Source organism: Diabrotica virgifera, chromosome 10, assembly GCF_917563875.1.
Source record: "Diabrotica virgifera virgifera chromosome 10, PGI_DIABVI_V3a".
NCBI lineage: Eukaryota > Metazoa > Arthropoda > Insecta > Coleoptera > Chrysomelidae > Diabrotica > Diabrotica virgifera.
The window spans coordinates 50466697-50480074 of NC_065452.1; the positions used below are offsets into that span (position 1 = coordinate 50466697).

A 13378-nucleotide genomic window follows, 5' to 3' on the forward strand; every position below is an offset into this window, starting at 1 on the left:
AACAAGTATTAGCATTTTACGTTTTTCAACCATTTATGCTACACTTAGGACCTTCATATTTTACCCAGAAAAACTTTATGATATAATAAAACAATATTGTAAATTTCATTAAGATCAGATCAATAGATTTTACAAAATAAATTTTGCAATCCAGCTTTCGCAAAAAAAATTCAAAATGTTGCAGGACTGAAAATAAAGCAGATAGAAAGTTGAAAGCAGTTTACATATACAAGAATACTGTACCTTTTATTTGCAATTTGCAAAATTAAAATCGATTAACTATCACGGCGTCAGGAATATTTTTAAATAAACATTAATTTTTGGTGCTACGCGCAGGACAGCGGTGTTCGATTCACACAAGTTGATTTCCACCAAAATTTCTTCCAATATTTATCTAATATAATATTTTCTTACTCTATATTTTGTTGTATTTTAATATTTTAATTCCACAAAAATCAAACTACTCGTAATTTGATTATTGTTTGTGAAATATTGTTTAAACAATTGCATATGTTTAAAAATAATAAATTTTTATTCTCTAAGTTAAAATATACAGCGTGTGTCAGCCAAATGAAATAAATTCAATAGTTCAAATACTAAGAGTTTTTTTGAAAAATGCTCAGATCTGTCAATTAGTATTTTAAATCTAAATTTTTTACATACAATAAAAATGTATACAGAGTGTCCCAATATAGAGATATGACGTCATCGTTAATTTTCTTAAATGGCAACACTGTTATTTTAATGGCTATTTAGATAGAGCGTGTCAAGCTATACATAACTGCAAAATATGAAATTTTTACTTTCTAACATTTCTAACATTACTAAAAAAAGTTATGTCTGTAATGTGGAATAAACTTAATAGATCAAATAATAATTGTTTTTTTTTGAAAAATGCTCAGACCTGTCAATTAGTATTTCAAATCGAAATTTTTTACATACATTAATAATGTATACAGGGTGTCCCAATTTAGAGATTTAATATTATTTTTTATTATCTTGTAAATGGTAAGGAATAAAAATTTGATATTTTGTAGATATGTATATTTTTACACACCCTATCAAAATAACTATCAAAATGACAGTGTTGCCATTTAAGAAAATCCAATGATGACGTTATATCTCTAAATTGGAATACCCTATATACATTATTATTGTATGAAAAAAATTTCCATTTGAAATACTAATCGAAAGATCTAATCATTTTTCAAAAAAAAATTAGTAATTTGAGCTATTGAATTTATTTCAAATTATAGACATGACTTTGTTATTTTTTATTATCTTGTAAATGGTAAGGAATAACAATTTGATATTTTGCAGTTATGTATAACGTTACACACCTATCAAAATTGCTATCAAAATGATAGTGTTGCCATTTAAGAAAATCAATGATGACGTCTTATCTCTAAATTGGGACACCCTGTATGCATTATTATTCTATGAAAAAAATTTCCATTTAAAATACTAATCGACAGGCTTTTTCAAAAAAAAAAAACAATTAGTATTTGAACTATTGAATTTATTCCATTTGGCTGACACACAGTGTATGAACAAAGAAAGTTTTTGCTAAAAAAAGTGTTATTTAAAAGGACAGAGTATGTGTTTTTATTTTGCAATAAACAAATTTATTTATTTATATCGAAATTTACTAAAAATTAAAATTTATCAATCATTATCAAAGGTCATTGAAATGCCCAATCAGAGCAAACGTATCCGCTGCGCTGCGCGTAGCTCCTAAAATTAATGTTTATTTAAAAAAATCCTTACGCCGTGGTAGTAAACCGATTTTAATTTTGCAAATTGCAAATGAAAGGTACAGTATTCTTCTATATGTAAAAAAATTCAACTTGCTTCTTCTTCTTCTTCTTCTTTAAGTACCGTGCCCAAATTTTTAGGCGTGGGTAGCTTCCATAACAATTTGCCGATATCGTTCTCGATCTTGTGCGGTATCAACTTGCTGCCTGCTTTATTTTCAGTCCTGAAACATTTTGACAAAATGAATTTTTTGCGGAAGCTGGATTGCAAAATTTATTTTGCAAAATCTATTGAACCGATCTGAATGAAATTTACAATATTGTTTTACTATATTATAAAGTTTTTCTGGGTAAAATATGAAGGTTCTAAGTGTAGTAAAATGCGAATATTTGTTTTTTTATGGTTTTTTCGCAATCATTGCTATTTTGCAACAAGGGTGACAATTTTTAAAAATTGTATCGAATTTTATATTGTACAAAATTTAATTACGCAACTTTTATGTCAGTGCAACTTTTGTGCAACAGTGCAACAGTTAGTGAGAGTGTTAGTGAACAAATAAACCATCGAATAAGGACGAAAAGTTAAGAAATTTTGTGAATATAAGGTGTTGTGACGTCGATTGGTAGAAATTACTCATCCGCAAGGTTGAATTGTGGGTAATTTTTGGCGCTGGTCGATAGGCACCACATTTTACACTAGACCTGTATAGTAATTGCCTACACATTCCAAAGGCCTCATTTGCGAGTATATTTAGCACCAATTAATAGGCAACATATTATACATTAGACACTAGGAATCCTGGCGCTGCGCGCTGGGTGACGGATAATCCACAAAAACACCAAAAACAACTAATCGATACCCAACAAAATAAAAAGTAAACAATTAGATTTTTAACTACATAATTATTGATAAATAAATTCACAAATTAATATAATCCTTAAAAATGGCCAGTGGTGGAGGTGGAGCAATTAAGAAGACGGGACCGGCAAGAGTGGAGTATGAAAGCAGCAGCGAAGAGAACGGGAATAAGAGAAGTAGGGATGGGTACGATGCGGAAGATTTATTCAGAAAAAGCAAGGTAACGAGGAGAACACCGACTAAGAGTGATAACCAAAATGAACAGATGATACAAATGATGCAGACAATTATGTCAAGAAATGAAGATATGATGATGGAAATAAAAAACTTGCGCAGAGAGCAACAAGAAACATTGGATTGTGTCAGACAGCTGGAGAAAAAGAATAAGGAGTTAGAAAAACGACTCAATGAAGCAAATGACAGAATAGAAAGAATTGAGAAGGATAAAAGAAAAAAGAACATAATAATTAAAGGATTAACTTTCGATAGCAATGATAACAGGTCCACTAAACAAAAACTAGAACAGTTTATTGAAGCAAATCTGCAACTAAAGGTTAAACTGAGGGAAGGAAATAAAATTGGTGATAAATCATTTCTGGCAGAAATGGAAAATATGACGGATAAAATCTCGGTATTAAGGAACAAAAGTAAACTTAGAAACATAACAGGGCAAGGAGTATATATAGAGTCTGACATGACAAAAATGGAAAGAGAGATACAGGCTATAATTAGGAAAATAGCGAAGGAGGAAAAGATAAGGGTAATACAGTAAAAATAGGGTATATGAAGCTAAATATTAATGGAAAAGATATGAAATGGGATAAGGATAATGGTAAACTGACAGAAAGCACACATAACAGCCAGAGAGGACTCCCAAAAAACTAAAAAGGAATGCAGAAAAGACTCCAATAATTATAACGACTAAAGCAACGGACAAGTACATGAGATTGGAAAATGATAATACGAAGTATAAACAAGATAACGAGGCAAAACAAAACCATAAGACAGAAAAGCCAAGAGATCAAAAGTCTGACTCCGTAGAGAATGATGAAAAAGGTAAAGAAATGGGTAAAGAAAAAAGAAGATTTTTTATTTTTTATTATCTTGTAAATGGTAAGGAATAAAAATTTGATATTTTGTAGTTATGTATATTTTTACACACCCTATCAAAATAACTATCAAAATGACAGTGTTGCCATTTAAGAAAATCCAATGATGACGTTATATCTCTAAATTGGAATACCCTGTATACATTATTATTGTATGAAAAAAATTTCCATTTGAAATACTAATCGACAGATCTAATCATTTTTCAAAAAAAAAATTAGTAATTTGAGCTATTGAATTTATTTCAAATTATAGACATGACTTTGTTATTTTTTATTATCTTGTAAATGGTAAGGAATAACAATTTGATATTTTGCAGTTATGTATAACGTTACACACCTATCAAAATAGCTATCAAAATGATAGTGTTGCCATTTAAGAAAATCAATGATGACGTCTTATCTCTAAATTGGGACACCCTGTATGCATTATTATTCTATGAAAAAAATTTCCATTTAAAATACTAATCGACAGGCTTTTTCAAAAAAAAAAACAATTAGTATTTGAACTATTGAATTTATTCCATTTGGCTGACACACAGTGTATGAACAAAGAAAGTTTTTGCTAAAAAAAGTGTTATTTAAAAGGACAGAGTATGTGTTTTTATTTTGCAATAAACAAATTTATTTATTTATATCGAAATTTACTAAAAATTAAAATTTGTCAATCATTATCAAAGGTCATTGAAATGCCCAATCAGAGCAAACGCATCCGCTGCGCTGCGCGTAGCTCCTAAAATTAATGTTTATTTAAAAAAATCCTTACGCCGTGGTAGTAAACCGATTTTAATTTTGCAAATTGCAAATGAAAGGTACAGTATTCTTCTATATGTAAAAAAATTCAACTTGCTTCTTCTTCTTCTTCTTTAAGTACCGTGCCCAAATTTTTAGGCGTGGGTAGCTTCCATAACAATTTGCCGATATCGTTCTCGATCTTGTGCGGTATCAACTTGCTGCCTGCTTTATTTTCAGTCCTGCAACATTTTGACAAAATTAATTTTTTGCGGAAGCTGGATTGCAAAATTTATTTTGCAAAATCTATTGAACCGATCTGAATGAAATTTACAATATTGTTTTACTATATTATAAAGTTTTTCTGGGTAAAATATGAAGGTTCTAAGTGTAGTAAAATGCGAATATTTGTTTTTTTATGGTTTTTTCGCAATCATTGCTATTTTGCAACAAGGGTGACAATTTTTAAAAATTGTATCGAATTTTATATTGTACAAAATTTAATTACGCAACTTTTATGTCAGTGCAACTTTTCTCGTAAATGAAAACTTTTAAAGTTATAATCAAAAAACTAAGAAAAAAATCGAATTTTTCCTTAATTTTTTGACATTTTGATTATTTAAACAATATTCCGGACCTTTTGAGTGGGAGGATAACTCAAATATTATTATATGAATTATTTTCAAGCAATTTCTGCAAAAAAATATGAGTCACCTCTTAACATCCAAATGTACTAATATTTTTACAGATGCGCCCTGGTCTATTACACAAGTGGATGACTTCAAGTATCTAGGATTAACAATGAATGGACAAGTAAATATAGAACCACAAATAAATAGCAGGGTAACAAGTGCAACAAAATTATCCATTAACTATCCATTAAACAAGAGTTTTATTAGAAAAAAGGAAGTAATCCTGAAAACAAAAATGAAAGTATGTATTTAAAACTATATACGAGCCCCTGCTCGTATGGTAATGAAACTTAGACAGTGAATGACAAAATTCGTAGTAAATTCAAGCATATGAAATTCGATATTTGCGAGCGGTAACTGGGGTGAGCAGACGTGATCGTATAAGAAACGAAGAAATACGTGAGAGGTGCGGTATCGGAATAACCTTATGATTTAGTTGAAACGAAACAGTTATCGTGGTTTGGTCATATGGAAGGAGTGAAGGTAAATCTATCAAGAGGGTATGGAAAGCTGCCTCAGATAAAAAACGACGAAGGGACAGCCAGCAAGTACACGGAACGCAGATATTGGAAAGGGTTTCGCAAAAAGAAATATTGGGTGGAGAAAGGCAAAGAGACTAGCTGCAGACCGAAAGGCATGGATATAACTCGATACCTAAGATATAAGAGAACAGCTTAAGTAAGTAAGAAAAAACTTTGAATATTGACCACTTACCATTACTTCTTTTAAGTCTTTAGTCTGGAGGTGATGCAGAGGTTCCAAAAAGTTTTGTTTAATATTATCATCTAATGAGTATTTAACATCGGCCATTTGCTTTAACGACTCTCCCATTTCGATTAAAGCCAATCCAAAAGGGCTATCGTCTCCTAATTTCTTACCATAGGTCAGCATACAGTCTCCTAGTACACCTTCTGGCTGGGGGTAAGTATTCGATTTCGCTTGACCGCTAAGTTTACTGATACCTTTGACGGCAGCCATCTTGGCTCGTGCCGTAGGGTTTGGCTGTAGGAACTCTTTTGTTTTTACTTGTAACTCCTCCACCAGTTCTACCGTCACGTCCGTTTTCTAAAACAAAACATTTTTGCTCAGAAATTTCACTCTACAGGGTGATTGATTCGTGGGGTAAAGCTCAATAGATCCGCTATAGTAATAGATAGCAGTAAAAGTTAATAACAAAAATTGTAGCCAACTTTGAGCTTCACATTTCAAAATTAATTAGAATGTTACAGGATGTTCGATAACATCGTGGCAGACCAAACTTATGTTTTTTTAAAAGGAACACCCTATATTTTATCTTATATTCGAAATCTTCTTAACTTCCCCATTACAAAAATATAAAATTCTGTTATGTTATACGGTGTATTTACAGAGTTATAGCCAATTTTCTATGAAAATTCTTCAATCGTAACAAGTTCAGCTCCCTGTATAAATAAAAATAAGCACAACAGCGATGGTTTATTGATGCCATATTTTTTTATTTATTGTCAAAATTTTTAAAAATTACTGACATTGCTAATTTTCTTTATATCGAATACAGGGTGAGTCCAAACGCAAGAACATTATTTTCTCAGTGATTTTAAATGGAACACGCTGTATTTTATATCACTATTGAAAAGTACCATTATCGTAATTTAATTTATATACAACATTCCCTATGTCTAAGATTATTACATAGTTTTCGAGATATTTTCATTTTTCAATGGACCAGTAGCGTGGCCAGGTGGCCACCCAGATTACCAAAATTTAATAAACTGGACTATTTTTTTGGGGTTACGTTAAGAATGAAGGTTATAAAATGCCTCCAACAACATGGGATGAGATGAAAAATAGAATACAAAGTGTATTTCGAAGTATTAATTTACAAATGCTTCGCAGTGTAAGTAATTCATTCACTCAACTCATTTTGAACACCTTCTGTAATTAAATATATAAAACATTTTACTAAAAGTAGCTTTTAATTTTTTCAAAAATGTTGTATTTTGTGCTCATGTTTTTTTTGGTAAAATTTTTTACTGATAAATTATTTTTCGTTCTTTAATTGTAACATTGATACATTTACATACAAAAGTAGTTTTTAATTGTTTTCACAAAATGTTATATTTTGTGTTTGTGTTTTTTTGTAACATTTATAACTAATAAATTATTTTTCTTTCTTTATTTGTTACATTTACATACAAAAGTAGTTTTTAATTGTTTCAAAAATGTTGTACGTTGTGGTTGTGTTTTTTTTGTAAAATTTATTACTAATAAATTATTTTTCTTTCTTTATTTGCTACATTGTTACATTGATTACCGGATTGATAATCAGTAATCTTAAAGTATCAGTTTTAAAAAATTCAGTCATGGCTTACTTAAAATTTGGAAAGATTTAGATCCCTAATTAATAATTTGCTCTGAAAAATGAAAATATCTCGAAAACTAACAAATTCAGACATAGGGAATACTATACAAAAATTAAAGTACGGTAACGGTACTTTTCGATACTGACATAAAATACGGGGTGTTCCATTTAAAATTACTGAGAAAATAATGTACTTGCGTTTTGACTCATCCTGTATAAAGAAAATTAGCAACATCGACCATTTTTAAAAATTTTCACAATCAACAAAAAAATATGGCACCAATAAACCATTGCTGTTGTGCTTATTTTTATTTATATAGGGAGCTGAACTTGTTACGATTTTCATATAAAATTGGTATTAACTTTGTAAATACCCTGTATAACATAACATACCTTGGAAGCTAAGAAGAATTCGAATATAAGATTAAATATAGGGTGTTCCATTTTAAAAAACATAAGTTTGGTCTGCCACGATGTTATCAAACACCCTGTAACATTCTAATTAATTTTAAAATATGAAGCTCAAAGTTGGCTACAATTTTTGTTATTAACTTTTATTGCTACCTATTACTATAGCGGATCTATTGAGCTTTACCCCACTAATCAATCACCCTGTATTTAAATACTAACATCAAAAAAGGAATAATTTTTTACAACAAAAATAACTTTTTTATTCTGTAAACAAAGATCAGATGACTATTATTCTGAAACGTAATATTTTCAAATCTTTTCCATACGTTCCATAATCCAATTTTTTAGAACTGACAAGGGTTTAAGTATTAATCTCTTAAAAAATATAAAATATATATTTGACTTACCCTTTCCATATCCATAAAATCGAGATCCAGTTTGGTGCCTTCCGCACCTCCCATTTTTTCTGTGACATACTGCAACAAAAAATACTAAATGAACTATCTGCAGTTAATAAATAATAAAAATTAAAAACAAGATAATTAAATGTGTGGCAAGTAATAAAAAAACAATAATATATACGAGTCTATGAAACAAAAAACAGAAAAATGCTGTAAATATTTTTGGAACCAACATTACAATACTCTCAATGTCTGTAGTAAATGATGATGAATCTATACCTACGAAAAATACGTTTTATTAACAACTAAATAATAAGATAATTAACTTCAATAGAACAACAAGAAAAACATAAAATAAACAGACAGCCCTATGGTGGGATGAAGATATTGAAGATAAAAAAAATAAGAAATACGAAAATTTTCAAGGTTAGCACTAAAAAAAATTAAGGGAGGACAGTCGACAGTTAATAGAAATATCGCCTAGAAAAAGATAAAGCATGGCCACGTACAAAGATTTTCCGATACAAGACTTCTCAAACAAATTAAAAAACGGAAACCAAATGGAAGAAGAAAAGCCGCCGATCCGGACGAAACAAATCTTATGGAATATGCTGGGCTTGCGTGGATCACCCTGTACATTAAAATTTATTAACCACGAAATTAAAAAGTAAGTTTCGCAGGGTAGTGTCCTGGGGCCGATTCTCTATTTACAATTCATAAGTGACATATCAGAGTTAGATAACAACACTATAGCCACTTTCGCTAACGACACTGCCATTCTGGTAGTTAGTAAAGATAATAAAGAACTTAACCATTAGTCTACAAAATGCAGTCAATAAATTCCATAACTGGATCAGGAGTGGAAAATCTCCCTAAATGAAGGTAAATCGGTTCGTATGGAATTAACTAACTAACGTGAGGACACTGAAACGGTTCCAAAGAACTCAATCAATTTGCCTTATCCAGAAACCAAAAATCGTAAATGTCATTGTTACATATTTTTGTCTCACCCTGTAGACATAAGAATATCGCTTCATATGCTAAGTAAATTCATTGAATTTATCTCTGTTCCGAATTTGTAGTTTATCTGTCTTGTTAAAGATATACGTTATTATATTTTACGGTCATAGGTATCTATATTCGATTTCCTGTGTTCCGTTTGTGATGTAGAAAAGAGTTACAATGTAGCTAATGATCGTTTTGGCTCCACTAATCCTGGTAGTTAGATACATAAACGTGCTGCTTTGAGTATTAAAAAGCGCAGGTGTAGGAGTGTGCACTCAGCAATATCTTTACTTAGAACTGTAGAACGAAGTGAGTTTTGCTGACTTTTCAAACTAATTTTGGATGATTCCCTACTATGTAGGTTGGGCTTAAAACATGTTTTGTTTTTTTCTATTGGTCGATAAAAAGTGTAGGAAGCTTAGTTATTTTTTTTCATTAGTCAATGATGAAAGAGGGAAGGATTAAACTTTTTTCTTATTGGTTGATTGGATGAGTAGAGTAGAATTAGAGAAATGGAGTGGGTTTTTGGAAGGAAGCGTTTTGGTTTAAGGAAAAAGATTCAAGTGGTGAGATTGAGGATTCAAGTTTGAGGTTTGTCTCAAGAGAGAGGTTTGTTGAGCCTCGGCGGGAACCGCCACGGCGCGGTTTCTGAAGGGTTTAGTTTTCTGAGAAAGTCAAGTTCGAATATTAAGTTCCGGCATAGTTCTTAATCAAGTTTTTTAAGTTCCTGAAAATGGAGTGTGAGAAGCTGTTCTCCTTTCGTGACTTCCTATTCACAAGCCAAATGACGCTGTTAGGAAAAGAGCCAGTTTATTTTAGTGTATACTACACTACCTAAGAAAGCAGTCATGGATAAAGTCATGCATTAGGTGTCAATATTCATAATAAATACTTCAAGAAGTTAATTAAAAGTTATTTAAATATTTTAAAAAGTCAATATGAGCAGATTTGGAAGTTTATTTATTTTTTTTGGCTGAAACTTTTCATAAAAATAAACATTTTTGTACTATTCTTTATCTAAATTCAGTGAAAAGTGCGTGCTTTGGACATCCACAACGTGAAGATAAGGACAGGACTATATGACAAGGTATTGTTTGTAAACCTTTTTATTGTTTTTGTAAACAGAATCTCTTTTATTGTCTACAAGAGATCCATCATTTCATTTTTTATTTTTAAATTTTAATAAAATTTATTTAATTTTGCAATAATGTTTTTTGCTTGATAATATTATTATCTGATCCCTTTCTCTTGTTCATAAGTGAGAAATCAACATGAGAACACTAAGGTAGGTCATGATATATTTATATTTATGTAAATGTGTTTGTATCTTATGATGACTATATATTTTTATTAACTTGTTTTAAGTTTTAAGTATGTTTCGTCTTTTATTTTCTTTTAATTATGGCGCCCCCCGAGCAATTGAGTTTCTATTATATTTCAAATCTATTAAGAATCCACACCCCTAGATCTCTGAAGACTTAGAGCTACCGAGGTACTCCGTAAGGTTACGTAGCACCAAGTATATTTTTATTTTTGTTTAATTTGTCCATTTGTCGAGTTACATATTATTTTTTTTTGCCTTTGTTATCCACGCTGAGGCTGTTACACAAAAATGGCTTCAATTCGTGACGCAGGTGTTACAACACAAACCTGTAAATATAAACGGACATGAGATGACATATGATAATTGTAATCTAATGGCATATTTGGATGTTGAGATTCCAACAGCCAAATAGCTCTCTTTTACCGTAGATAAGACAGTAGCATTATCCTATAAAGGAGCTCTTTAACCTTTGACTCTTAATGACAGCCAGATAAGTACCGTTGATTCTGTAAAATTTCTTGGTATTTTTTTAGACAGCAACCTCGCCTTCAAATTGATTCGTTAAGTAAGAAACTCGCCTCAGCTTGCTATGCAATAAGATCTGTTTCAAGGGAAATCAATTTAGCTTCTCATAAAATAACATATTTTTCGTTGTTCGAGTCTCATCTTCGATATGGTCTTTCTTTTTGGGGCTCTAGTACAGCTGCTCAATCTGATGTTATTTTTAAATTGCAAAAAAGAGCAATAAGATATCTGTTTGGTCTCAGAAGAACTACACATTGCAGAAGTTATTTCAGAGATCACGGAATTTTAACAGTTCCATCTTTATACAGGGTGAGCCACGCTCAACGGGACGGAGCCTACCGAGGAAACGGCTAAATATATTAAAAATTCCTTCCGTAGGAATACGTTGTGAAATATATACAGGGTATCCCAATTTAGCGTAACGATATAAAGTTATATATTTTTAAATATAACAACCTATATTTCACTTTGATTTTGCATTCTACTGAACAAAATAAAGTTATTTTATTCAACATTCCCTATACCTATTTTTGAGAGGTTTCGATTTATTTGGGTTTTTCTGAAAATGTACTATTCGCGAAATTAATTAATTACACATTATCGCATGAATTTTAATTAACGTCTATTTGTCAGTTAATTCTCAACTGTCCATGCTTTACATCATAATAATTACCAATTGAAACTAAGCTACAGAGTGTTCGCAATCTGAAGTGTCAGTGCTGTACAATATTTTGTATAATTACTTTTTTAACTTAAATGGGACACCCTGTATTTTACTTTAATTTTGAAAAAAAATTATATTACTTTATTAAGCAATCCCTATACCTATCTTTAGTGTAGTGCATAGTGCAAGCTAAGTGAAAAAGCTATTGAGATTGGCGCACAAGAAAAAAGTGCTTTAAGAATCAGAACAAGCTAAGAATACACCACTGGATGTGTTAAAAAGTTACTACAGTCGACTTTCGTTAATTCGAAACTCTAGGGACTCTTAAAATATTACGAATTATTGAAAGTTTGAAATATCAAATGGTTCGAAATTTGTTAGAGAAAATAAATAAAACTTCGGATTATTAAGTGTTAATTATGTATTTATTAACTGCTACATATTCTATAACAATGACAAAAGTTTAGAGGTACATTCGTGTACATACATACATGTATGTATTCCTAATGTGAATTAATCAATCTTTCGAAAGAACTGTATTATACTGGTTTGCTTCAAAGCACATTGCTGCTGTTCAGACTGCTCAATAATTTTTTTAAGAGAAAAAGTGCCCGAAATGCTTTTTCATCACTTTCGTTTTGTAGACAGAAGGTTTGTAAGGTATCGAATGAGGATCTTGCTTCCTTAACTGACACCTCTGCCAAAAGTTCTGATGTATCGTATTTATCTTCATCGTTACTCTTTTCATTCGTATCTGTCGCAGATAAAATTTCGCCATCGGTTAGTGAACCTGAGACAGCAACATCTTCATCTACTTGAACAAAGTCAGAAAAACTCACACCGCTGATGTCAACTAATAGTTCTATTGCTGGTTCTTCATCATCCATAAGTACAGGAAGATTTTCCTGATCTTCTTTTAAGAAACAGGATTTTTTGAAGCAGTTGAGAATAGTTATGGGTGTTACACCTCTCCATGCCTTGTCAATCAGTAAAATAGCTGTCAGAACCGTGATAATTGGTCTTTGACTATATTGTAGCATTAACTTTTTCTTCTTCTTAAAGTCCCCTCTCCTCAATAGAGGTTGGCTACTCCAATTGCAAACTCTTAGTTGCAAATGTTCAAAATTTAGCCCTGTCCATTATTGGATGTTTCTTAGCCACGATCGTATTTTCCTTCCTAGCCCTGTCTTTTCCTCGATCTTTCCTTTCAATATTAGTTAAGCATATTGGTACATATTATTTCTCAGTATGTGGCCTAGATATGATGTTTTTCTAACTTTCACTGTGTTGAAAAGTTCTCGTTCCTTGTCTATTCAATGCAGCATTTCTTCGTTTGATGTATTAGTCCAGAGAAATAAGGTTTTTGTCGAGACACTTGAGCAGACAGGCTGCAAATGGATTTTTTGGGTACTATATAATACATTATAAATACAAAAATGCCCGTCACAGTTCGGACGAGACACTTAGTTATTAACAAATAAGGGTCAAAATGGCAGTTTTTTCGTTTAAATCGCTACAGGTAAAAATAGGGTAATTAAATATCTTATTTATAATATTTTTCTTT

At 31.0% G+C, this 13378-nt stretch overlaps 1 protein-coding gene across 9 annotated transcripts in view; it reads right to left on the reverse strand.

Moving 5' to 3' along the window:
- The window catches only part of LOC114334549 (endophilin-A), a 410053-nt gene that overhangs the window by 154984 nt on the left and 241691 nt on the right, over positions 1-13378 (reverse strand). For all 9 annotated transcript variants that reach the window (XM_050663601.1, XM_050663600.1, XM_050663599.1 and 6 more), the window contains 2 exons: positions 8303-8371; positions 5858-6208 (listed from right to left, as the gene is read on the reverse strand). In XM_050663601.1, coding sequence (XP_050519558.1) covers positions 5858-6208; positions 8303-8371 — 420 coding nt within the window. The remainder of the gene's footprint in view (positions 1-5857; positions 6209-8302; positions 8372-13378) is intronic.